The sequence below is a fragment of the Momordica charantia genome (genome assembly GCF_013281855.1).
Source record: "Momordica charantia cultivar OHB3-1 chromosome 8 unlocalized genomic scaffold, Mcharantia_2.0 BLBB01000008.1, whole genome shotgun sequence".
In the NCBI taxonomy this organism is placed as follows: Eukaryota; Viridiplantae; Streptophyta; class Magnoliopsida; order Cucurbitales; family Cucurbitaceae; genus Momordica; species Momordica charantia.
Genome location: NW_028275166.1, coordinates 25844934 through 25871754, shown reverse-complemented (window position 1 = coordinate 25871754; position 26821 = coordinate 25844934). Strand labels below are relative to the sequence as shown.

The following is a 26821-nucleotide window of genomic DNA, read 5'->3' as shown; positions in this document are numbered from 1 at the left end:
TCCATTTATCTAAGAGATATTGGTTGTAGTATTTCACAATTGAAATATTGTGTGTGGATGGTAGTCCAATGGATCTTACAAATTGCTCACGATTGGACTTATCATATGCAGTGAGTAAATTTAGAAGATTTGCAAATAATCTTGGAAAAGATTATTGATAAGTGATGATGATATAGATATTTAAATATCCAAAATGACGGATTGCATTCATACTTGGAGGATAAAGTGATGAAAATTGGATCTTTGATATAAATGATTCAAAATCCAAAGGTGGATCATATTCAATGTAATATGAATTCAAGTACAACTTACAATGTATAATGGTAAGTCTCGACATATACGTCAACGACATAATACCATAAGACAATTGCTCTCTAATGAAATTATATCAATTAATTATGTGAAATCAAAAGATAATATTGCAGATCTGCTTACGAAAATTTTGGCAAGAGAGCAAGTGAAATTGTCTTCAATAGGAATGGGTTTGAAGCCTATGATATAAGAGTTAACATAATGGTAACCCAACCTAGCTGATTGGAGATCCCAAGATCTAGGTTCAAAAGGGAAAACAAATTTATATATACAACTCAGAGGAGCACTAAGAAAAGGAATTATAAATTCCTAACCATTCCTATTATAAAAATTAGTGCTAACTTAGAAACGGATGAGGTTAAGATATGTTTTTAATGACTCTTTAACTCTTTTATAATAGTGGGGTATTGTCAGGATACTCTTTAAAGAAGTCACCTATGTGGGTGTGAAGGGGCCGCTTCTAGGAGAATTTTTAAGACTGAATTCTCTACAAACACTCATGAAACCAGACGGTATTCAGGGCCAAAATGAATATAAACATGAGAACCATTAGTATTTTGAAGAATATCTATGTAATTATTATGGACTTGATTTACTCTTAAAAAGTTGACAGTTCAAAGTTCTTTAACTATTGATCGGCTATGTAAACTCTATAGTTTTACTAAGGAAAGTTCAAAGTCTTAGACTACTTATCCTAATGTAGTTATTCTTTATGAGTAATCGTACACGTTTTTAAAAATAAATTTTATTTATGTGGGGGATTGTTGGAAATTTTTTGAATAAAATTATTTTTGTTAAAATTGAAGAATCACAATTTTTCATGGACTGGTGCGTCTTTTGATAGTCTTTTGTAAATGTTATGTCCTTTTATCAAAAGACATAACTTTACATGAGAAGATATGACTATTTGAATGGCCACAAATAGTCTATAAATACGTGGTTCTTCTCAGTTTTGAAACACAAATAATCATCCCTCAAATTTCTCTCTTTTCCTCTCTGTACGGGTACTTAAATACTAAGGGTTCGTTGAGTCCTGTGCGTGAAGTGCTGCATTCACAGGTTGGTATATCCGTCCTATCCTTGGAGACAATTGTTCATGAAACCTTGAACACCGTAGAGGGAACAAAATTGTCTTAAGAAAACAACACTACGTTGAGTTTCGATTTTTAATTTTGTGTTTCCTTAAGTTTTCTATGCATATTTCTCCTAACAAATTCTATACCTTTTGGCTACAAGTATGGCGTGTTGCCACCTCGTAGCCATGGTGTGTCAAATAGTGTCTAGCTCACCATGCTGTAAAAGCACGATTATGGCAAAGAATTCTGCTTTTTTTTGTTTTCTATTTTTAAAATTTCGCTTCGTACGAAATTTACTCATAAAAACAACTTATTTGATTTGAAATGTGCTACTAATATAGGACCCAACAAAAATTCACACACTAACCTTTTTCTTGAGCGAGCAATGACAAATTGAAAATATGAATAACCAAATTTCTAACCGGGTGTTTAGGTCACAGACTAGAGTGGAGTGTAGTGTGTTCTCCTTTCTTGTTTTTGTTTCTATTTTTTAATAAAGAAAAAATAGTATTACACCGACCAACACTCATGGATTCAATAATAATAAAATAATATTTTTATTTATATTTTGAAACAAATTGAAAATAGAAACAAGAAACAAGAAATTTGTTTTTATTGTTTTCAATTTTGATAATATTTCTAAACATAAGAAATAAAAAACATAAATAATTAAAAACAAACTTAAGTTTCGTAGTAAAATTGAAAACAAGAGGAGAAATGTTACCCAAAAATACTTGCTTATCACTTATTTCTCTCTTATTTCTCTCTCTGTCTTTCTCCCCTTATTTCTCTCTCTTGCTTATCACTTTTTTTTTTCCGGAAAGGTACAACTACTTTTTTACTACAGTTAATTACTCGCTCATCTCTTCCTCTTATTTTCCATCATTTAACTTTTTCTTATTTAATTGCTTCAAATTTTCTTCATTTCGATTCCATCTCTTTCCATAGTTGTAAATATTGAAATTTTCCTTTTTCTTTTTCTTTTTAATGAAAATATGGAAATTTTCTAAATTATAATATGGAGATTTTTTTAATATATAGATATATATACAATTTTTTTTAATTATAATTATGAACTTTGATCTAAAAAATTATATTATATGAATTATAATTCAATTTAATTGCTTCAATTTCTCAAATGTGTTATTACTCTTCAGATATAACTATATAAAAAAAAGTTACTTGTTTGACTTTTTATTTTTTCCTTTCAAAAATATTAAAAATAAAAGGGTTGTATTTTTACTTTTGAAATATTCTAAAAAAAACAAATTATCTTGTCAAAAAATTGATGCAAATCTTTATTAATTAAAATTTGAAAAAGTATTTGAAATCTAGCTCTAATTGTAATTAAATACAGTAAAATTGTAGCGAAAAAATCAGTAAACAGAAATTTAGCTTATAACACAGCTTCATACTTAATAATTTCTTATCTCAGACACATATTTCAGAACTCTAGCCATAATAACTCCGCACCCCAAACACATATTAAACAACTTAAGACTAATTAATTCTCTAGATTAAATAATTCCTTGTTCCAAACACCCGAGCTAAAAGATCTAGCGCGATGATCGGAGATAAAAGATATGATCACACAAACATCATATCCAAAAGACAGAAAATCACACCAACCAAACCCTAGATATATGCATGTACAAAACCCAAGTGTATATATATTCAAGCACCACAATAAGTTTTGAGGGCAGATTGAGCTGTCTGGCCAGCTTGTGTATAGTAGAACTGAAGAAACTCAACATGATCAAATGGCTTGAACAGCAAAGGGTGTTCTTCATCAACAAGTTCTTTAGGTGCTTTGATTATATAGCCTGCTTTTGGGACTGAGAACAACCCAGCTGAATACCTTGCCTCCTTTCCACTCATCATCACTCTGTGACGCGGAGAATGCAATCTTCCATTCGTCCATGCCTGCATTAACACGATCGTCTCAACGTGGCTGTCATATAAATAAATTTTACTCTAAATACATCGAGAAGTCGGCTCGAATGTAAACTACTTTTTAATAGCAACTGGTGCAGGTTGAAAACTATTAGTTCGGTTAGTTGGAATCAATATCAAGCGAGCTGATCTTCTTAGAACATAAAATTATGAAACAAAACCGCTATCAAACAAACTTCATGTAAGGCTACTCACATGGAGGGAATCTCCAATCATGGCAACAAAAGATTGTGGGGAAGGTTTGAAGCTAATCCATGTGCCATCTTTGGTTTGAATCTGCAAACCTTCAACTTGATTTTGATATAAAATGGTGACAAAGTTCTTATCAGTGTGGGGATGAAGGCCAATTTTGGTCTCTTTGCTTTGAGGGCCTTTGTATTTCATCACTCTAAGAAGATAGTTTGTTGATTCCAAATGTTCCTCCAAGTATTTCTCAACACCCAAACTCTCCAAAATCATCCTCCTCACTATTTGGTCTAGTTCTGATAATTGTTTTGAGTAGGATTCTATGACTTGGCTGCAAAAAAAAAAAAAAAAAAGGTTTGGAAATTAACATGTATGAATTGGTTTTTAGAAACCAACGTTTTATGGCTCGCTTAGTAACATGTATTTCTGTTTATTGTTTTCTTGTATCTCGTTTTAAGTTTTGAGAAGAATAAAAACGTTTGATAACGTACTGTTATTGTTTTCTTGTTTCTCATTTTTAAGAAAGGTTTTTGAAATTGTATAGAATTTTTTAAATAAAAAAATTGAGCTCCTTGTTTTCAATTTTTTCTCCAAAGCATTGATCAAAATATTATTTGATTATTTTTTCACCCGTGAAATGCATAATAAATATAAAAAACTAATTATAACATAACATTTTTTTAATATTTAATTTGAAATTTTAATTTTCGTATGTAACTTTTACTTTTCTTTATTTGAATTTTTAGAGAACAAGAAACAAGAAAGGGTTTTACCAAACATTTCTTTATTAAAAAAAAAAAACAAGAAACAGGTCCCTCACGCAAGATACAAAAATAATAAACAATAAATAAAAATGTTACCAAAGTGGCCCTTAAAAAACAAAAACAATATTGTGTTGTTTTCGTGTGTATTTTCTTTGATGATTTATATGTGATTGGTAGGTAAATGGGTATGTAGTGTAAATATAAAAAATATATATATGGGGAATAATTCTTAGGATTAAAAGATGACTCATGTTAAAGTCAAATTTAAATGTAGCTTCTAGTTAAGGCATATTTCTCCAACTAAAAAGTCGTGAGTTTAAATCTTCATTCTCGCATGTTGTACTAATAAAAAATTATCATATACACATCTTAGAATAGAGAAAAATAATCCTTTGAAGATGCACCCTATTTGAGAATAGACAAAAATATATACATATATATATATATGCGTATGGGAATCATGTGGTATTCATCCACCATTAGGTTTTGTGTTCGAACCATGTGCTAGTCACAATGTTGCTCGGTCCAGACAATAAACTCCAGTTATAGGGACCCACTGACATAAGCCACAAGACATCGATTTCGGGAAATAAAAAAGATAGACGAAAATATCAAAAAGAAAAAAAGAAAGAATACATATAGATATGTGTACACACCTAAAGGTTGGGTTGCCTTGAGGCCACAAGATGTTGGTGAAGGTTTGGACCTTTTCAAGCATGGTGGAATCCTCCACACCCATGCTTTCAAAAAGTGGAGCCATTGGGTATTGGCCTACATAGCCATGGAAGGGCTTTTGAGAAACATTTCTCAACTTGGTTTCCAAAGGAAGGTTGAAAAGCTCTTCTAGTGCTTCAAACAAACCCTTCCTAGCCTCAAGAAGCACTTTCTCAAATGAAGCTTCAAAGCAACCAAATTCCTCAAGTGCTTTCTTCACTAGTGCTTTTGCCATCTCCCATTTGGGACTCCCTAATTCTAGGTTGGAGAAGTCTATGAGGGGAAGCTTAAGAGAGGATTCACAATCCATATTCTAAAGTGTTTGGTGGAGAGATGAAGAGAGAAGTGGTTGCTTTGTCCCTTTTATAGAGTTGTCCAACAATTAATTCATCATTCGATTGATGGGTGATCTAAACATATAAGATATTCTATAAAAAATAAAGTTGTATTACATATTTTTAATATTTTTGAGTACGTGTTTGGCAAATTTGGAAATTGAGTCTCAATTTAAAAAATTATTTAAAGTGTGCTAAATATTTAATTCGATATAAAATATTATTATTTAACTTATTAACATGTATGTTATAAATTAATTTTTTATAACTATTATTTTACAATACTATATACATTTTTAGATTTTAATAAAAATGAAACGAGTTTATAATATGAAATATGAAATAGTATATTCGTTAAAAAATAGGATATATATATAATCTTTTTTAATGTAATTCTTACCTTTTTAAAGTATCAAATTTAGAATATGAAAAACTGAAAACATAAAATGTTACTCTGAATTTTCCCTATAAAACTAATTTGAAAAACAAATCGCTCGACAAATATTTACTAAATTCATTTCATTCAATAATTCTTATTTAAATTCATTTCATTCAATAAATCTGAAAATAAGAAGTAGAATTTACATTCCATATGATAACTAAATTAGTTAAAGTTTTCATATTATAAAGTTTAGGAAGCGACGAAAATAATAAAAACAAATGAAGGAAAATAAGGAAAGATGAACTTACCCCAAATATATTTATACAGTATCTCCACACTTGGAACTATGACTTATCTTTACCAGCACCGAAACTAAAAGTGTAATTTCACCTTGATTTTTATTAATTATTTGTCACTCCTAAGTCCTAATCTTGTTACCAAAACCACATCGCCATAATTTTTATTTTATTAGTTCCTTCCCCAATCAAAGGTGTCATTTTAAACTACATTACTAGAATCATTTCTTATAAATTTTAAGGACAAAGCGAGCGTAGTTCAGACGATAATTGATACATATTTTCACCTAGGGAGTTGTAAATTCGAACCTTCATCCAACATATTGTACTAAAAAAAATCTTATAAATCTAAATGAAAATTTTGACTTTACAACAGCTTTTTTTAATTTAACTCAAATTAAATGAAAGAGATCAAATGAGACAGAGTGGTCCAGAATAATGAACTGATTAACTAAATAATTAAAGCAACTGTGTGGTATAATGTCAAATCTTCGAATTTAATTAACAACTATATGCAGTAAAATACATATTACTCTGAGGTTATGCATATGGTTTGGCTCCAAATTCAATGTTTTAATGTAAATATTGTTTTCATTCCGTACGTTAAATTGGTTATTATATAAAATAATTTTCAATATCATCGTTAGCGTCACCATAGCTCAGCACCTCAAATTTCTTCCTCCTATCTTATGGGTTGGAGGTTCAATCCTCTAACCCCATATTTATTGTTCTAAAAAAAATATTATCATCGTCAATAATTTATGTCTCGATTTTTAGTTTGCCTTATGTGTCGTGGTCCATGGTAAATTATATGCGTAAGACACGATTTTGTTTAGACAATGTGTAGTATTAAGGTCAAAACGAGCATAGTTCAATGATAATGGACATATATTTCCAACCAAAATATTATAAGTTCGATTCTCCACTCCAACATATTCTACTAAAAAGATGTGAGGAACCTCTCTGAAATAAATAAGTAAAACAAATAATAATAATAATAATAATAAATGTCATTTTACCTAAGCTATACTCATACGTTGAACTGAGACATGATTTAGACCTAAATCGTATATTATCATGGTGTAAGTTTATGAATTATTAAAAGAAAATTCAATTATAGTTTTTTCCTATATTTTTTATGTTTTAATTTTGAAATAAAATATTATCTATGAGAGATTTTGGGACCACGTAATCATCTATATAAGACAGAATAATTGTGTTGCATTATTGCGATTTTGACAAGCCATTCACCTAACCACGGCATAATCTATTATTTTAATAATTAATCTACTATAAATCAAAACTTTGAATCTCTGCCCTTATAAGTATAATATTATATTCAATAAAGTTTTTTTTTTAAACTAGCTATGGCGTTTATTGTTCACACACATATTAATTTCTTATAATTATTCAAAGCTACTGGTTTTTTTTTCTTTTTTTCTTTTTTTTTTTTGAGTTCACTAAAGTTTGTTATTAATTTAAAAAATATTCTGTTTCTATATATATATATATATATATATATATATATATTTTTAAACTACATTAATTTTTTTTTAAATTGTGGTCCATGTGATTTATTCATTAAGATATTGTTTGGGCTAACGTGAAGGAATATTACATTAGACATTTAAAGGTGGGATTTTGGATTCTTTTAACTTTTACTGGTTGATAAATTAATTTTTATTTTTTTTAATTAATCACTTTGTATTATTGTTTGTTTTCATTCATTAAACGAGCTAAAAGAAATATTATAAATTTGTCTACCAAATTTTATACTTGTGATTTACAATAAGCTAGTGTTAAAGGAAAGAAAATATAAATTCCAACAATTAGCATTAATTATTTCAATTAGCTAAATTAGCTTCATGCAATCTATGTATAGTAAGATAATACACACAAAATCGTGTTCTTCCATCCTTCATTTGTTTAGCTAGAGGTCGAAAAGTCCATTTCATTACCTAATTCAACTTTATGTGATGCATGTGAAACGAAACTATGTACTATACAATTAAAGTTTTTTTTTTTTAAATTTTGTTTCTTATACACGTAATTCACCTTTTTTCCTCATTTATTTTTTAATATTTACTCGGATGTTTTAGTTAAAGCTAATAATTGCCAAAACGGTCATAGCTCAGCGGTAATTGACCTATACGATCCCCCACTCCACATGTTATACCAAAAAAAATTGTTAAAGCTAATAATTTATATTTTTTTTTCTTTTTCTTTTTAATTTAAAACCTTTTGAAAACACATTCTTTATTTAAAGATATTATATTTTCTTAAAACAATTTTTTAAAATTTTCAAATTAAAAATGTTTGAAATTTATTTTTTTATTAAGGCTAATAATTTATATTTTTAAATAAAAAAATTTATATTGTAAATTATATTTTCTTGGATGAATTATATTCTCCGAGTATATTTTATATCTTTTCATATTATATTTACTAAATTTTATTTTAACTAAAATAAAAATGAATCAACCTTAATTAAAGATATATATTCTCGATTAGAGGTTGTAGATTCAAATCGCGACCCTCACAAATTGTACTAAAAAAATATTAAAAATAAAACAATAAGCAGGAAATAGTTTGACATATTTTTGTTTCTATTTCTTTTATTCAAGAAACAAGAAACAAAAATAGTTATCAAACATATTTCCGTTTCTAGTTCTAGAAAAATTAGAAACAGGAAACAAAAAATAGAAAATGAGAACGTTACGCCCAACGGGTACTTAACATCCAAAATGAAGAAATGTTTAGAATAGTGTATAGAAAATTCCATGAAATCATTCCTTAAACAAGTATTTAGGGCGTTATGTACTCCAAACATATTGTTTTGAACATGAAGTTATATCGTGTATTTCAAACAATAATATGCGGTAAGAATGAGCATATCATGATGTTCATAGAGGGTGATTACCATCACAATAAGGATACTTGAATAATTTAGTAAAATATCATAAATTGGAGACATTTATAGGCTTAAGCTCTTCTAGAAGAGCATCGTCATGTAAGTAATTGACATGATCCACCCCAAAACAACCTACTAGTTCTAGAATGAATCAAGTCGACCACCGACTCCAACTAACTACGAATTCTATAGTCAAACTTCTTTATGAACCTTCAAACCCAAATTAAACTATTGACTATTATATGCAACATAAAGGGTAAACACAAACTAATACAGAAACAACTACTGTATTTTTTCATGACTTCCAAACGGACTGAACAGCCCAAAAAGATGCAACTAAACTATTATACGTCAACATGCAAAATGATATGCAAATTCTAAAAGACTTTGAGTGGCAGAAGCTGGTCGGCTATCTCTTTGAAACTTAAATACAATCTTGATATAGAGGAGACAAAGATAAACAATGAGTTGAGAAGCTCAGTACGTGATAAGTTAATAAGAAAATAATCTTTATAAAACTTCTTTAATAAATATTAAGCTCGATGAAACACCATAAAAATATTTTAACAACTATTAACTTTGTAAGACAGATGATGAGCTTGTTGTTTTGCAGCTCAAAGGTAATTGCAATACTCAATCTTCTCTCATGGAGTTTTCTTATAATAACCGTAGTATAGAGATAAAAAACCATTTGGAGTATTGTATGACAAGAAATCCCGAACTCGAGTTTGTTTGGATGAAGTTGGAGAAAGAAAGTTAATAGGGCCTGAACTTATTCAGATTATTACCGACAAAGTGAGGTTAACTAGAGAAAATTTGAAAATATCACAAGACGGTAGACAGAAGAGTTATGATAATAAACGTCGAAAAGATCTAGAGATCTTTCAACCTATGAAGTTTATGGGTTGTTATTTTTATGTTCAAGAAGCAATCACTTGGAAGGGTTAGAGATGGGTGATTTCCGATCCCATAAATTTTTGTACAGAGAAGTTAAAGATTTTTGCTTGGTGTGTTGTTGACATCTTGTTGAAGTGTGCTGATGGCTGAAAAAGAAAAAAGATAACAGAGGTTAAGGCTAGGGGGAGAAAGAGGGGAGAAAGAGGTTGGAGAAGATGTTGAAGATAAGGAAAGAAAAATGATGATTTGGGTGAGGAGGGAATGGGGTTGTGAAATGAATATTTTAGTTTAATTCAAGGTATCGTAGTTTTATATTCTATTCAAAGCATATCCCTTATTTTTGTACGGGTACAAGGACAATGCGCATCAAAATGGCCAAACAGTCGCTCGCTGGCTCCTATGTAATAAAAGATATATATATATATATATAGAAAAATTGGAGTACAACTTAAATTTACCTCATTCATAAGATTTGTAAATGGTTATTTTGTAAAATGTTTTTAGTTTCGAGAAATTATATATACTAGAGTTCCGCTTTGTCATTTCTGCTCATAATGAAAGTGGCATTAGTTAGTTGTTTGAGATGTTAGAAATATTTTATGATTCTGTAGAAATGTTAGGAGCTTAAAACCGTTATTTAGAAAGAGAGGTTTCAGAAATGGTGTTAGAATTTTGTGAAAAGTTGTTTGAAATAAAGATTTTAGAAAGTTAGAAAATTTTTTGGAAAGTAATTTTTTAGAACGGTTTATAAAATTTGAGAGTTTTATGCAGAAAGTAGTTTTTAAACAACAATCTAGATTGTTGTATCCTAGTGATTACTCGTATACTATATATGAATGTGCTTTATAGTATACTCAGATATAGAGAGGTCTTTGAGATATTGAGATTACTCTATATCAGTAAATCAAAATTATTCTACTATGAATATTGAGATTTGTCTATATCACTATATCAGTAGACTTGGATTATTCTATAATGCATATTGAGATTACTTTATTCTAGTAGACCAGAATTATTCTACTGCACACATGAAGATTACTCTTCGCGAGTAAGACTAGAATATGGGTACATGTGTATGGGCTTAGTAGTGAATATGGGTACATGTGGATAGGATTATATTCTTAGAGGGGATTGTATTTGGACTATTCGTGCCTCACCTCGGTTTTCTTGGTGTTGGCGGGATATTCTTTGGGGTCGGGATACTTTTGGTCTCTTGTTCGGTTTGCTATTAGAGTTGTTCAATGTTGTTTATTTGTGTGGCATGATGCTTGGCTTTTTAGGGGTCCAATTTATCCGAGGTCTGGTGATCGGATTATCTCTGATGCTACGAGCTTGTCCTGGGCAAAGGTTGCTTATTTTTTGTTTCTTGATGGTTTGTGGTACTGGCCTGGTCGGCTGATCTTCGGTAGTTGGTCTCTGAGATTTCATCTGTGCAGGTTTTATTTAGGGGGTTGATGTGCCCATTTGAATTCCGACGCTGTCGGGTCTCTTCTTAGTGTCGAGTGCGTGGGGTGTGTTGCGGCCGGCCCGACCTCTTGTTCCTTGGTTTCCTTTGCTTTGGCTTGGTGGGAACATTCTGAAGCATTATTTCATTGCTTGGTTGGCGGTGCGTGATCGGCTTGGTACAAGGGATCGCTTGTGTCATTAGGATTCTTCCATTCCTGCTTCCTGTGTGTTTTATGCTGACTTGGAGTCCCGTGATAATCTATTTTTTGAGTGCCCATTTAGTTTGAAGGTATGGTCTGATATGATTGCTTGAGCTGGTTCTTCTTACCGGATTTCATATTGGTCTACCAATTTGTCACTTTAATGCCGGGAAGTCTGCTAGTTGTCGTGTGTGGCGTCTGGCATGGACTTCGGTTTTCCTTTATCTGGATGGAGCGTAATGCTAGAGTTCATGTGGGTGGGGTGGGTCGGTCGCCTTCTGTCCTCTTGCACACATTGAAAGCTGAGGTCTATTATTATTGTACTACCTAGCTTGGAGGCTGTTGTTTGAGTTCTGATCTTATGCTTATCTCCATTTGGGATTTGTTTTCTTGACTTATTTTTCTTTCTTCTCGTTTGTGTTTGCCTTTTGGGTGTTGTGCCTTGATCTCGGACTCTTAATTTTTTTTGTTTAATATATTTACCTTTGCAAAAAAAAAAGTTTTATAGAGGTTCCTACAATTTTTTTACGAGGGAAGTTCTTGTTGAGTTGTGCTAAAGTATTTTTATGGTGATTTATCAAGCTTAAACTCTAATGTTTATGAAAGAAGTTTTATAAAATTATTTTCTTATTAACTTAATTACTACTCACTTAGCTTCCTCCTTGGCTGTTTATTTTTGTTTCTTCTGTCAAGCTGTATTTGAGTTTCAAAGAAATAGCCGATCAGCTCCGGTCACTCATAATCTTTCTGAATTTGCATATTATTTTATATATACATCACACTACTAGAATTTTGGTTTTTGTGATGCTCATGAACAGTAAAATACTGTTGAAAATTATTAAAAAAAACGTCATGAAAGGTAAAAACCGCATTTTTGGAGGGAAAAAATGGAGATTTCTAAATTTTTACCTTTTGTGACGTTTTTTAACCGTCACGAAAAGTCTGCAAAAAGTTGGTTTTTAACGAAAGGACGAAGCACGTTTTTTGAGGGAAATGACGGAATGTTCCGAATTTTTGAGTTTTCGTGACTTTTTTCTAACCATTACAAAGAAAGTTGAAAGTGAGGATGTATTTCATGATGTTTATTAAACGTCACGAAATGTAGAGGTGCGTTTTTTGCAGGAAAAGACGGAGTTCTTCGGATTGCCGGCTTTTCCATGACGTGTAAAAAACGTCACGAAAGTTATTTTCCATGATGCTTTGTAAACGTCACGAAATGATAAGACCCGTTTTTTGGCAGGAAAACTGGATTTTTGGCTTTTTTCATGACGTCTAAAAAACATCACGAAAAGTTGGAAAAATAAAGTTATGGTGACACTTAAGACACGTCATGAAAATGTGAGGCTTTTCGTGACGTTTTTTATACGTCCCGAGAAGTGGGAAAACTACATTTTAGTGACGTTTTAAAAGGGTTGCTTTTCGTTATGTTTAAAAATGACATGAAATAGTGGAGCAATATTTTTTGTGGGAAAACATGACGACTAACGAATTTACTGTCATTTGTGACATTTTTTAAACTTCATGAAATCGTGAGCTGTGCTTACAATTTTCTTTTTGTCACTTTATGACATTTTATGTCACGAAAGTGAATATGTAATTTAAAATTTTTATTCTATTTTAAAATTGTTGTAAAATATTGAATTAGAGTAAAACAATATAGATGTAGATTTTTTGATACTTTATGATGGTTCGTCACGTTTCACACATCTGTTTTCCATTTAGATTTTTTTTGTTTGTGGATGAAGTCAGTTTTTCTTATGTTTACGAATTTTAGTTGGTTTTTTTAGCTTCAAATGAGCACCATATGTTTGCCCCACTTATACTGTCATATGTTTTCAAGTAAAACTACTGCTTCATGAAAAATTTGACCATTTCTGTGAAGGTCAGTGTTGGTTTGATTTATGTCCCCTTTGTACAAGTGTACGTTGCATCAAGTTAATAAAAAGTTTGTATCCACAGGGTGAGGAAATATGCACAAATATGAACTGAAATACTGATATTGAAGTGAGTAAGGGGGAAGCGGTTAAGTAACTCTTGTGGACTTAAGCAAGCGACGTTACACCATAAACCATAAACGACGCTAGAACATTGCATGTTTCTTTGAGATATCAAGTATATCAATTATTTACTTTATTTTAGGTATGGTATTGACATAATTAATTGATATACCTAATATGAAGTATGAGTTTACATCGACCGGCCAGGCAAAAAATAATCTCTGCTGACCAACCGACTTGGTGAAGCTTTTGCCAACCTAACCGACAGTCGGTTGATTCAGTCAGTTTTCGACAAACCGGACTTTGTTTTTTTTTTTTTTTTTTGCATTTTGTGTTTTCCACATACTTTTGAACTGATTCTATCTCTCCCATAGCCTTTGTATTAATAAAGGGAAAAAAAATCATATCTATTATTGTTGCCGAGAAGATTTTTCATTGAGAAGGAGAGAAAGAAAGATAAAGAGAAGAAAGTACTGAATCAAAAATTGAGAAAGAAAAAATAGATCTGAGAGTTGAAAGGGAGAAGAAAGAAGGAAGATACAAAAGAAAGGAAGAAAAAGAAATTATAGAGAGAAGTAGAGAAGTTTGAGAAAACTTTAGATAGAGAAATGAAAGGTAATTTATAAAACAATAAAAAATAAATTATAAATATATGAAATAATTAAATAAAAAATAAAATGTTGCCGTGAACTAGGTGTGTACACAGGTTAGGTTGGGTTGGATTGGAGGCATTTTTGGACCAACCCAAAAATTCAGGTTCATTAGTTTTCCAACCGGATGAAACTGAATCAAATGAGCAACCCAACCCAACCCTTATATTTTAGGGTCGGGTCTCTGGGTTGCAACATTTTTAAGGTTTTCCAATCGAGTGGTTAGATACACTAAATTTTCTTCCCAATTTTGCCGTGATTGAGAAGGACTAAGTTACAGAGAAAACGAAAAAAAAAAAAAAAAAAACAACATGAAGCCTCATGTCTCTTAAAAGCTGTAACCCTAAATGCCAAAATAAACCTTACTTTTATTTCCATATGAAAAAGGGATGAGAAGAAAGAAGATATGTCTTCACATTTGCGAGCCATAAATGGACGACTGGTGAGGAAATTTTATGAGAGATAGATCGAAATTGAGAGGGAGGAAACGAGAGAGAATGGGAGACGCCAGAGACAAGGTAGATGAGAGAGAGATGGTGAGCAGTTGACGGCAGACGGCATAGACGAGGGAGATGAGAGAGAGATGAACAGAAAAGGCGGCGACTGAAATCTGATGAGCGAGAATGAAAGTGGAGAAGAGGCATGATGAAAAAGTGAGAGAAACCCTAAAAAACTTTATATATTTATAGGTGGGTAAACTCGGTTCGGTTCGGGTTGAATAGAATGTATTTTCCGTGAACTCGTGAATCGAACCGAACCAAACAGTTCTTAAAAAACATAACCCAACCCTAACCGAGTCATTATTTGACCTAACCCGATAGGTTGTGTTGGGTTCGTCGAGTTCCCTAAACACCCCTATCGTGAATTACATTCATGAATGACAATTAAAAAAAGGATTTTTCTAAACAAGTGTGAATCATGCTGAATTGTGTGTGAATCTCGATTCATCCTGAATCACGTGTGAATCAATATTTCTTTTAATATATATATGTCGATCAGTTTCGATCAATTTGGGAGATATTTTTCTAATTGACCGACCTCCGATTGATAAAGGTTGAAAATTGACGGACCAACATCTATTTAGTCGGATCAATTTGTTGGCCAATCTTGTACACCACAATATAAAGTATATCACTGTAACATACTTGATATATTATATCAGTCACTAAATATATGAATAATATATTTATATTAATTATATCATTCATAAATCTTCTCCAAGTTGAAAATTTTGATTTGAAATAATATTATTGTAGATTTCTTATTGATATATAAAGCATATAAGGAATATATTTAATCATTTTAGGTATAACACTAACATAGGGTGAATTTTTAAAAATAATGTAGTTTTTTAAAAAATAATGTAGATTTGAAAATAATAACAAAATAAATATAATTTAAACAGAAAAATTACGAAACTAAGTTATGCATCCAATCTATTGACAGAAATAGATAGAGATTTGTCAAAGTAAAAAATAACGTGATTTAGATACCAAAGTGGAGTTAGGAGGTGTACTTCATTTCATGAAAATCGCATGCATGGTATGTAATTTCAACGAGACCCATACTCAGATTTACATTTAAATATTATACAGCAGATTATTTGTTGAACAAAAAGTAGGTTTGCCTATTGGCTTTCCTCCACCTTACCCTTCGTCCTAACATTTGTTTATTGATTTTGAGCATTTTTTATTTTAAATATATTTAATTTATCTATATTGTTATTTTATTTTTAAATATATTTTTTACTTTATTTTTATTTTTCTTTTTCAAATATGTTTTTTGTTAATTTTTCTTTCTCATATATATTTAGTTTATATCATTTAAATAAATAAATATATAGTTTATTTTTTATTGCTATCTTTTTTATTTTCTCTTTTAAATATATCTTTATTTATTTTCTTTTTTTAAGTATATTTAGTTTATTTTTCTTTTTAAAATTTATTTTTTATTGTTGAGTTTTAGCTTCCACCATTTTTGTTTCTTTAATATATTTTTCATCCTATTTTGGTATGTCTAATTAAATTTCAAAACATATTTTTTAAACAAATCTTAAATCAATATATTAAAAAATATAGTAGTTCAATAAATTCTAAAGTAATACACAAATATGTAATGACAACGTACAAATTTAAAATAAACATACTTAAAATTCCTGACAATTAAATCAAAAGAGACAACAAATCTAAAAAAGGCCAATTGAAATTTGAAAAAAAAATACTTAATTGAAATTGAAACATTTTTATAAAAAGAAATTGAAATTAAAAAATTAGAAAAAGAAAGGAAGGGAATGGAACCCGAGAACAAAAAACATAGGGTAAGCCAACCAGTGTACCAACATGTGAATCATGTGGTAATAAGTATAATTGTATATATTGCATGAAAATTGCTGCATGTGATTTCCAACCAACCTCAACAGGTGGCTTCCAATCGTCGAACCAAAGGTGGCAACCAATAATTGCGATTTCGTTTAGAACTCACGGTCAATGGTTACGTTTTTACTGAAATCGCATTCATTGGTTGCGTTTTATCTCAAATCGCAGCCATTGATTGGAATTCCACTAACCTATTTTTTGAAATAGTTTATGACCTACATTATTATGTCATTATTTTTTAACATAACATTATTTATATAGAAAAAAAAGGAAAAAAATCACTAAGATAAAACTAATATCGATGATATTCTTTAATAACTTTATCATTTATGTATACCAGCTATAAAGTATATCACTAATATAATTAATATACCTTAATATATGAAGTATATTATTCACATTAAATCTATTAAGTAATATACTTCATTTTAGATATTATCAATGCAAGGAGCATAATCGACTTTTTCATTGGAAATGGATTTTTTTTTTTATTTGCATATCAGAGATTTGTAGTTGTTGTTTTCGTAACTAACTATTAATTTTTTGCTATATTTGTAAGCGGTCATCAAAAGACATATATGTATAGCATTCAATTCTTTAGATCTAGTTTGACAGATATTTTATTTTTTAAAATTAATTGTATAGACACCACTCCTACCTTCATATTTCTTTATTTTTATTATATACTTTGGTAACGTTTAATTTTCAAAATCAATGCCAAATATTAAAAAAACAAAAAAAATTCAAAAGTCTCTTTTCTACTCAGAATCAATTCAAATAATATTATATATAAATAAAATAGGGAAACATATCAAAGAAAAAAAAAGAGAGAAAAAACAGAAAACTAAAGAAAAACATACCACTTCTTAATAATTATGTTAACAACGAGAGAACCACATGATCGGTTAAAACAAAAAATCAAAATAAAAATCGAAATCTTTATCAAAGAGAACGCGCTAGGTAGCTAGGTTTTGTTGTCAAGTTCACAAAAGGAAAGAAGCTGTTGATCTCTCTGAAACGCCTCCATTTGGGTCTTCTCCAAGCTGACCAAGGCTTAATTCCCCTCTCCATCTCTGGCATCAAGCACGCAAAAACATTCTTCTGCAAAATGAAAGGCGAAGCGATCCATATTGGCTTCCCCCACCCAAAAATCCGTCTCGTACAGTGGAAACCTGCACCAGCTGGTGCATGAATATAACCTCTGCTCCATCGGACTGCTCAGCTTCTCCATTGTTTCCTTCATGTGCTACCAGTAAAGCGACTCCCACTCTACGGTCCCCGCCTCCGCCCCCTTGTACTTGCTTCGCCACTTGTTCGTAAACTCCGTCTTCCTCTTCATCTCCTCCACCATGCTCCACACCTCCGTCTCAGTCTCTGCCGCCGTTGATGATGCAACGAAGAACAAGATTACGTTGCCTGTCATATATGTTGTACTGCGTAAGTGTATTATACACACTATATATGTACACCATACTTAGGTGTGTTTGGTGAAACAGATTATTAGGTTGATCACCGTTGAAAAATTGACAACTAATTATTTAATTTTAAAAATCTTTGTTTTTACCTTGATTTTATTTGTGAAACATTTAATGGATATGTACTTATTAGTTAACATCTAAATATTTTTCCCACACAAGTATGATATCTTTTAAAATACTAGATCTAAAATATAGATTTTTTTTTTAAAAAAAATGAATGAATTGTCAAAATTTCAAAAAAAATCTCTATTTTCATTTCTATCTCTTATTTATCCAACATTTAAGGATGGTGGGACAAAATAATTTTATAAAAAAATAAATATTTTCTAAAAAATGAATAATGTTAATTGGGTAAGTACTTAAATATTATTAGTGTCTAAGTCTCTTGCCAAAGAGTCAAATAGTAACTTTTTTTTTACTTTGGATAAAAATATATGTTGTAACCTCTTATTAACCTGGGTCAAGAATTATTGAATGAGCCAGCTGGACGCCACTAGTATATGTTTTTTCCTGTTGGAAGCTGATTTTAAATTTTTCTTACCCCTGATAACTAACATGAGATATAAATTCATATTTTGTAATCTTTTCCTAGTAAATGCCTAATCCACAAGTTATTTTTATTAATCTATCAATCTAATTAAATTTTCCAGTTTAGTACTAATTTAACATACCTGCTAAAGTCGACGGAAACGGTGGAACGACGTTGGTTCGCAAGTCCACCGTGAGCAACAAAGACGTTGCCGGCCGCCTTTCGAGACAGTCCACCGCAACCAAAGCGGAGGCCGAAATGGCGGCTCTATGGATCGATGCAGTGACAACTTGAACTCGAGATGGATTCTTCACTTTCTCGGAGACCATAGCCTTGAGAGCCGCGATCTTCTACCCCTCAAATACGAATCTCTTCGACAGAATACTCTCGTCTCGTTTCACTATTTTTGAACCTTGCACCGCCATTAGGCTGTCGTTGTCGCAGGCAGCGTCCCCGAACAAGCTCGCTGCATTGAACCGAGGAGGCGGCGGGGTGCCGCCGCGGGTGACAGAAGCCCAATGGTTCATGAAGTTGACAAATGTGGAAGCATCGGCCAGCCTGTGGGACAGCATAACACAAATGGATTCTCCTCCGCATTGGAATTGGGTCAACTGGACAGACAACAAAGGATCAAATCTTTGATCTTTTGCCATCCAATCATCGGAGGAGACCAAGTTGAGGATTTTGTCTCGTTGTAAATTGTGGAACATGACATCCGACATCCGACATGGGAGTTTGGTCTCCAAGAATGTGGCGCCCATGTCGTTGCAGTCGACGGCGGAGAGGTCGTCTTTGAGGCGGTCAGCGAAAGGGTAGTAGTGGGTCAGGGCCTTGGAGAGGCTCTCCTTCAGCAGGCGCCGGCCGCCGGAGCCGCCGCCGCTCTCGAAGAAATAGAGAATTTGGAGGCAAATGTAAGGGGCGTACTTATCAAGCAATGAGAGGGGCAGATGCCGGAGCTCCGGTGGGTTTGGAGAAGAGGGCTTGATTGTTTCTTTACACACTATTTCGAGCTCTTGGGAGTTAGAATTAGACAATTGTTTTGTATTGGTTTGATAAATTGTAAAGACCAGAGCTTTGTTGTATTAATAGGTGGCTTGCAGTAATCATTCAGCACAAGATAAGTGGGGTCAATGTTGTCAGTTAAAATCTAGAATGACACATGGTCTTGCCCATCGGACACCCCCAAGATTGATAAAATCTAGAGAATTTATGGCATGTCTCCGTACGTGTCACTCCATCTTGAAAAATGATCATTGAATTTTTATTAGAATAGATGTAAATGGAGGCTGAACCATACCTATTTGATGGATGGTTGAAGCTGGCAAACCTGTGGGATATATCTTGCAAGTTTATTCAATAGTGAGATCAGTCGTCTGACGCGTTGAAATGTACCTTTGGACATTAAGAAGAAAAAGGATATTCCAGAGCATACATATAGTACCATCATTGAATTTTTATTGGTAAGATATGTTATTATGTATCTATTTATCATATAGTTTGGTGAAATGAATGTCATGTTATGTATTTTCATAGATTTACATATATATAATAAATTTGAGGTGGACCTTCATGTTAAACATCACTTCTATTATATCAAGTACAAGATCTGCACCCGTTACAAAGATTATCGACACCGTTTACATAGGTACTATCGTGATTTCGAAGATTCAGAAATGGCTCGACAACGACCCTATGGACAAATTAGACAGTATATTTGGAATATGTTGTGTGATAGATAGTAAACTAGTGAATGGAAGGTAAGTTGATTGCTAATAATTAGAAATAGTGATATATATATATATATATATACACATAAATTCTTGTTGTAGGCAAAGTCGGCGAGAAACTAAGTTAGTCGGAGTAAACTACCATTTAATGATCGCACTAGCTCAAAATCATTTTCCCATCGAGAAGACAAGGTACGAAGTTGTTGTTTGTGGTAGTATAATATATGTTTTGATTGTTATTATTATTGAATAACCTATTGTAATAGAAAAATGAAGATGGGACGTATTTGAGCCCTTTCGAATTTTTCTTCGCAACACACTACCATCCGTCAAAGGGTTGGACGGACAAAGTCGCTCGTATTGCATATGTAAGTACTCATTTTAATAACGTAAATTTAATGGTAATATTTATATCGAATTCTAACTTAATATATTTATTGTGGTAGGAAAAATGGTAGAGTTTGTTGAAAAAGCAAAGGAAGAAAACCAAGAATTGAGTGAGCAAGACGCTATGCAAACAGCGCTTGAAAAACGATCGTCCTACAAAAAAGGGATGGGGTACGGTCCAAAGCCACCAAGTCAGAAACATGCAGCAGGATACTCCCAGAAATATGTTCAGGCTTTGGAGGCTAGATTGACAAAAACGGAAGAGTTATTGCAAACTCAACGTCAAGAAACTCAGACGTTGTTTGATATGCAACAAGAATAATATGAAAGAAGGTTTGACAATATGGAAGAACTTTTTCGAAGATTTACTGAAGGAGGAGGAAGTTTATCATTGAACAAGGTAAGAAATAATTTAATTAATTTATTTTCATTGATACTTTGATGTGTTGATGTGTTGATTGGGGTGTATTGTTTTGATGTTGTTCTTGGAACTTATACTCTAATGTGTTGGATGTTGAGGATTTTAATACTCTGGTGTATTGATTGAGGTGGGTAATGTTTTTGCTTGAATTATTGTTGGGAGCTTGAGATCTTGATGTTGTAGTTTGAGGAGATGGAGTGTACGGGAGTGTATTGATGTTGGAGATTGAAGTTTGGGGTATGCATGTTTTTTTTTTTTTTTGTTGGGAGATGTTAAAATCTTGCTTTAAATGTTGTTGGAAGTTTGAGACTTTGATGTTGTAGTTTGAGGAGGGTGAAGTGTATGGATACAGTGTATTGACTTTGTTATGAATCTCAAGTTTATTACGTTAGAGATTGAATCATTAAATGACTATATGTTGTTGGAACTTTGAATATTAAAGTTAGTGCTTCTATTGTTAGTGTTTTTTTACGAAGGATTGTATTCATGTTAAAACATTGTTTTAATATTTTTGTTAGAGGTCTTTGATGCTATAGTTTGAATGGTGAAGTATGCATTGATGTTGGAGATTGGACGGTATTGAATCTATTTTTGCTTCAAATGTTGTTGGAAATTTGGGACTCTGATGTTGTAGTTTGGGGAAGGTGGAGTGTATGGATATGGTGTATTGACTTTGTTATGACTGTAAAGTTTACTGTTAGAGATTAAATTGTTGAATGACTATATGTTGTTGTTGGAATTTTCAATATAAAGTTAGTGCTTTATGTAGCAGAAATTACTTACCGCAAGTGTACAGGTCAAGCTTTAATAAAGTGGTAAGTCAAATACCGATTCGTCCTCTGGATTGGGTTTCTAGATCACTCAAGTACCACAGATACAATAGCTCAATTATATTTAGAGAATCAAAATCAAATTGGAGAATATAATCAAAGGAAATAAACATGCAATAAAAAAGATAAAAACAATGGGGAGAAAGGTTCTAGGGAATTGATTTCACTTATTGAATCTATGAACTGACTACTTAATTAATCAAGATTGAACGAATTATTAATTCTATAGGCTAAGAACTATCAAATCTCAACTGCCTCTCCTAATTGCAAGCTAATTCTCCCTACCAATTATGAAACCAATATCCCTATATAGTTTCTATAACAACTAAAGGCTTTATTGAACAAGTCTTTTAACGACCTCTAAAGAATTTCTAAATCTCCCGATCTTAAAACCCCTTTAGTTATGTATCCCAGTTCTAACTCTAAACCACCTCTCCTGAGCGTAAGATTTCAAGTCTAAAATCAATCAATCTATGGCCAGTAGATTCAAGGCATTAAGCGTAGAGAAGCATAAGTAGAACATTCATAAACATTCAATCAAGAAAATTAAACAATCAATACATAAAGTTCAATGGCTACATCAATCCCTAAGATAAGAGGTTTAGCTTCTCATATTCAATGGAAAACAATAAAATCACAATGAGAAGTCCATAACAAAACTAGAAAAACCAAGGGAAAGGAGAAGAAACTATGTTTCGTGTGTCAATCGTCCGTTCCCGAAGCGACCTCCACGATCCCGAGCCTTGAAAATTACTTTTCTAAGCTCTTAAATGGTCTCCTTGCCCTCCAAATTGGCGAAAAAGGCAAACTGCCAAAAAACCGCTCTCAAACTCCTCCCTCTCGACAGCTGCACAACCCTATTTTTATAAAAAGTTGTCGCGGCAGCACCATGGCGCTACACACAGGGCCATGGCGCTACACTATTCACAAAACACGAAATTTAAACTCCGGAGCGTCGCGGCGCTCTAGACCAGCGTCGTGGCATTATCTTCTCTGGTTTTTGGCTTCAAATCTTGTTGTTATTCTATCTTGGTCACTTTGATTCCAATTTTTCTCTCATTTTGACCCAAATAAGTCTCGTTTCCTCCCTATACTTTATTCTTGCAAAATATATCTTATGTGCTTAAATTTTTCATGAAGAAACGAAAACTAACAAATAATTTCAATATAAATCTCATAAAATGTAGCTCACAAAGTGTGCTATCACTTTATTGTTAGTGTTTTTTTTATGAAGGATTGTATTTTTAGTTTGCTAATAATGTTGCTCAAATGCAATTATTTGTGCAGGATTGAAAACATGATCTTCTGTTGATCGTGATGCTTGAAGATCTGAAAAAAAATATGTAACGATGATCTATATTACGTACGTTTTTCTTATGGTGAATATGTAAATTTCTTATTTATGTTGTGATAGGTACACATTATCTTTAATTTTGAAATTTAATGTGATTTTATTTCACTTCTATTATCATTGATTATATTTTTTGAAATTGCAGAAAGTAAGTAATATTGTAGAGATAAAAAATTTGAGCTTTTATTTGCTAGCAACGAAATAATGAAAGTGTCGCTATATTTAGTGATGAAATTGCATAACGTCACAATAAGAAAATAAAAGGACTAAATTAATGCATGAAACAAAAAAAAAAAATTAGCGACAAAAAGAATTACGTCGCTGTGGCGACGAAAACAAATACATCGCTGCAATGATAAAAACGTAGTTCATCGCTACAGCGACGAAAACACGGTTTTCCTTGCCAAATTTTGCGACGCACGCTATTTCGTCGCGGACGCCCACTAGCAACATTTATTCAGCGACAAAGCGCGCGATGTTTTACTTTTCATCGTTAAACGTGTTTAGCGGACGAAAATACTGCTTCAGCGACGAAAATATTTCGTCGCTGAATGTCTTTTTTTTGTAGTGTCATCTATTCATCGTTAACGTTCATCTGTTCACCGTTCATCGTATTTGTTCTGTTCATCGTTCACCGTATTTGTTCACTATATTTGTTTCCATCTTTGGTTATTTCTATTTCTAATTACGTTTTGTTTATTGATGTTTATTATATATTCTTTAACATTTTTTTAGTATCATTTTCAATAATTATTTTATTGTTTAAATCTTGTCTTTTTAGTATAACATTCTACAATTACTACTATAAAACTGGCCTTCCATGACAATTAAATTGTCATTAACTTAATTCTTGACAGTTAATAACTGTCATTGATTAAGGCATCACATAAATGGAAAACATGACAGTTTTTTTAAATTGTTATTAATGTATTTACAATGACTGTTATAATTTATCATGAATTGATTATCTACCACAATTTAAAAATGTCACAAATAACTCATCTGATGATAGTTTATAATTGTTATTAAATGAAGCAAAGATTTTGCTGTCCAGTCATTAAAAACGTAGTTGTGACCCTTTATAATTGCCACGACAACTATTTCAATGACATGACATTTAAGAAACATCACGAAAATATGTATAACAACAGTTTACCAATGTCACAGAACCTCTAATGATGACATTCGGTAAACGTCACGATAATGTATACAATGATAACTTAAAACTGTCATAGTATATTTAATAATGACATGTGTTAAATATCACGAAAATTGGTATAGTGACAATTTATATTTTTGAGTTAAATATCATCGATGATTTTCTTGTTTAATTTTTGTTTCATATTTGAATTTAATTAATATTTTTTTCCTTAGGTTTGTTAGTATAATTCTTTTGTGAAAATATTTGAATTAAGTAAGATTCTCAAAATATTGGCATTATTCATTAGTAAAAAACATAGGTCTGATTCTCCTATAAAAAAAAATGAAAAATGATATATCCGTTCTAAAATCATGTACGGATAATTTCGTACCTAAAAAAATTAGCGTTTGTCATTCTTCAAAATTGAGAGTTGTTTGACCATTCTCTGAAATAATTTATCTTAAATAACTATATCTATTATTACCCTTAAAATTGAGCGTACACATGTTTTTGGTTACATGACATAATACCGATTTAACTTTAGTACCACTGCAGTGCCATAACTTCTTCTATTTACTTTTTATCACATGGATGTTGTATTAAAAATAATGTAGGATCCATATTTCCTTCCATTTATGGTGTAAACAAATGGAATGCAATACTCCATGCATGGTACTAAATTCTTCTCATATGAGTCATATTTAAATTGCTGAGTCATTATCTTCCTCAATATTGAGAGAAGGGAAAGATTCCACTCTATGAAATTTTACGTAGAAATAATGAGGTTTTTACCCCATAAATGTTATGTCCTGAACGAAAGTATTTAAGACAGATAATGGAAGAGAGTTGACAAAATAGAATAAGTAGGGTACTAATAAATAAAATTTTAATGAAAATACTTAGGTCCAATGAGAACCTATACTTTACTTACCCATTAAATCTACGACAATTGAGCCAGAGAAATGCAAAAGTATATAATTTTTTTAATTCTTGAGCTGTCAATTTTTCAATGATTATTAGGTAAGTCCGTGCAAAGAGAATTTAAGTATTTTCTATTGTTTACTTGGAGGATACCTACTTCTTCTTTCTTTTCTTTTCTTTTTTTCCTTAGCAGTGGAGGATATCTACTTGACAGTTAATTAGCACCTAAATATTATTTTTAATCCTTATTTTAGTATTCATCTAAGGTCCCCTTTACCTATCCACAATCGTAATTAATGAATCGTAATGAAAATTTTGATTCCCTTTGATAGTCATGTTTACCAAATTTGTTATTAAATGGTGGGACTCACCTCAAACTTTGTAATCTCATTGCATAAAATTGTGTATTCTCATTACATTCCTACAACCTCATCAATTTCATTCTCATTCCTTGTGGACCCCACATAAATATTATAATTAATGTAACACTACTTTTATCCCTTCTCTTTCATCTATGGATTAGATCTATATAATTTTTAATTAGTTTTTTTTTTTATAATTTTATAACTTCTTTCCCATTTATACTCCAATTTGTATTAGTTGATGTAATTTTATTATATAATGTGATAAATTAATATTAATTAATATCAATAAATTTTTTAAATATATATTATTACTTTTATATTAGAATAATAATTATACTAAAGTTTGGTTGTTCTAATAAAAAGTATTTGATTGGATGTACTTTTGTTTTAATTATTAATTATGTATTAATATTAGATAAATTGTTATAATAAAAAATATTTACTGTGAATAAGATAGTAATAAATTAAATTAAAATTTATTATTATTGTAATTTAAAAAAGATTAGCACAATTTAAAAAAGAGAAAGGGGTATATTAGTAATGGTAATATATCTAATTTCGATTCCGATTTCTGACAGTTTTAGTAAACAACATCAATGAAATTCTGATTACGATTTCAAAAAATTTACAGTAAACAACATCAATGGAATAATATTACGATTCTAATTGATTTCATTACGATTGATTTTTCATTACGATTGCTTTCCATTATAATTGCGGATAAGTAAACGTGGTCTATGTCTTAATCAAGTGAGTCATCCCCCGCGATTATTCATGGTACAATTTGTCCAACTCTTCTTGTTTTTTAGCCATCCATTACGTTACCAAAAGTGGGGGCAGCGCTGTTCTTTAAAAAAAATTAATAATAATAATAAAATTACATATCATTGATACTCATTATTTAATATTTTATAACAAATTAGAAAAGAAAAAAAACGAACAAACTTATTTTTGTTGTTTTTTTAATATTTCTAAAAAAAATAGAAAAAAACAATAAGAAACAACAACGTTACCAAAACGGGCTCTAGAAGAAATTTTAAGGAGACAAAACAAAGGTAGTTGGTAACAAAATTTTAAATGCCCGTAATATTTCAATTTTATGAAACTATTGATGAAAATATCGATAAAATGTCAACGACAATAAATATTTTTGAAAAAAAAGTAAAAATAAAAAATT

General features: G+C 31.2%; 1 protein-coding gene and 1 pseudogene across 2 annotated transcripts; both read right to left on the bottom strand.

Annotated features, from left to right (window-relative positions):
* Positions 1-2778: 2778 nt before the first annotated feature.
* Positions 2779-5356, bottom strand: LOC111013275 (putative 2-oxoglutarate-dependent dioxygenase AOP1.2). The gene is made up of 3 exons (XM_022287705.2): positions 4948-5356; positions 3537-3858; positions 2779-3311 (listed from the first exon to the last, which is right to left on the bottom strand). Exons 1-3 carry the CDS (start codon positions 5313-5315, stop codon positions 3063-3065), a joined length of 939 nt encoding a protein of 312 aa, XP_022143397.1. The 5' UTR covers positions 5316-5356; the 3' UTR covers positions 2779-3062.
* Positions 5357-17302: 11946 nt separating this feature from the next.
* Positions 17303-19577, bottom strand: LOC111013300 (akuammiline synthase 1-like; annotated as a pseudogene). The gene is made up of 2 exons (XR_015792606.1): positions 18644-19577; positions 17303-17910 (listed from the first exon to the last, which is right to left on the bottom strand). The product of XR_015792606.1 is annotated as an akuammiline synthase 1-like (transcript).
* Positions 19578-26821: the final 7244 nt, after the last annotated feature.

Excerpts from the sequence above, each read along its gene's own strand:
- LOC111013275 (XM_022287705.2), bottom strand. The coding sequence starts at position 5,315 with ATGGATTGTGAATCCTCTCTTAAGCTTCCCCTCATAGACTTCTCCAAC. Across the intron at positions 3,859-4,947 it reads CAAGGCAACCCAACCTTTAG|CCAAGTCATAGAATCCTACT; the intron begins GTGTGTACACAT and ends TTTTTTTTGCAG. Across the intron at positions 3,312-3,536 it reads TGATTGGAGATTCCCTCCAT|GCATGGACGAATGGAAGATT; the intron begins GTGAGTAGCCTT and ends GTGTTAATGCAG.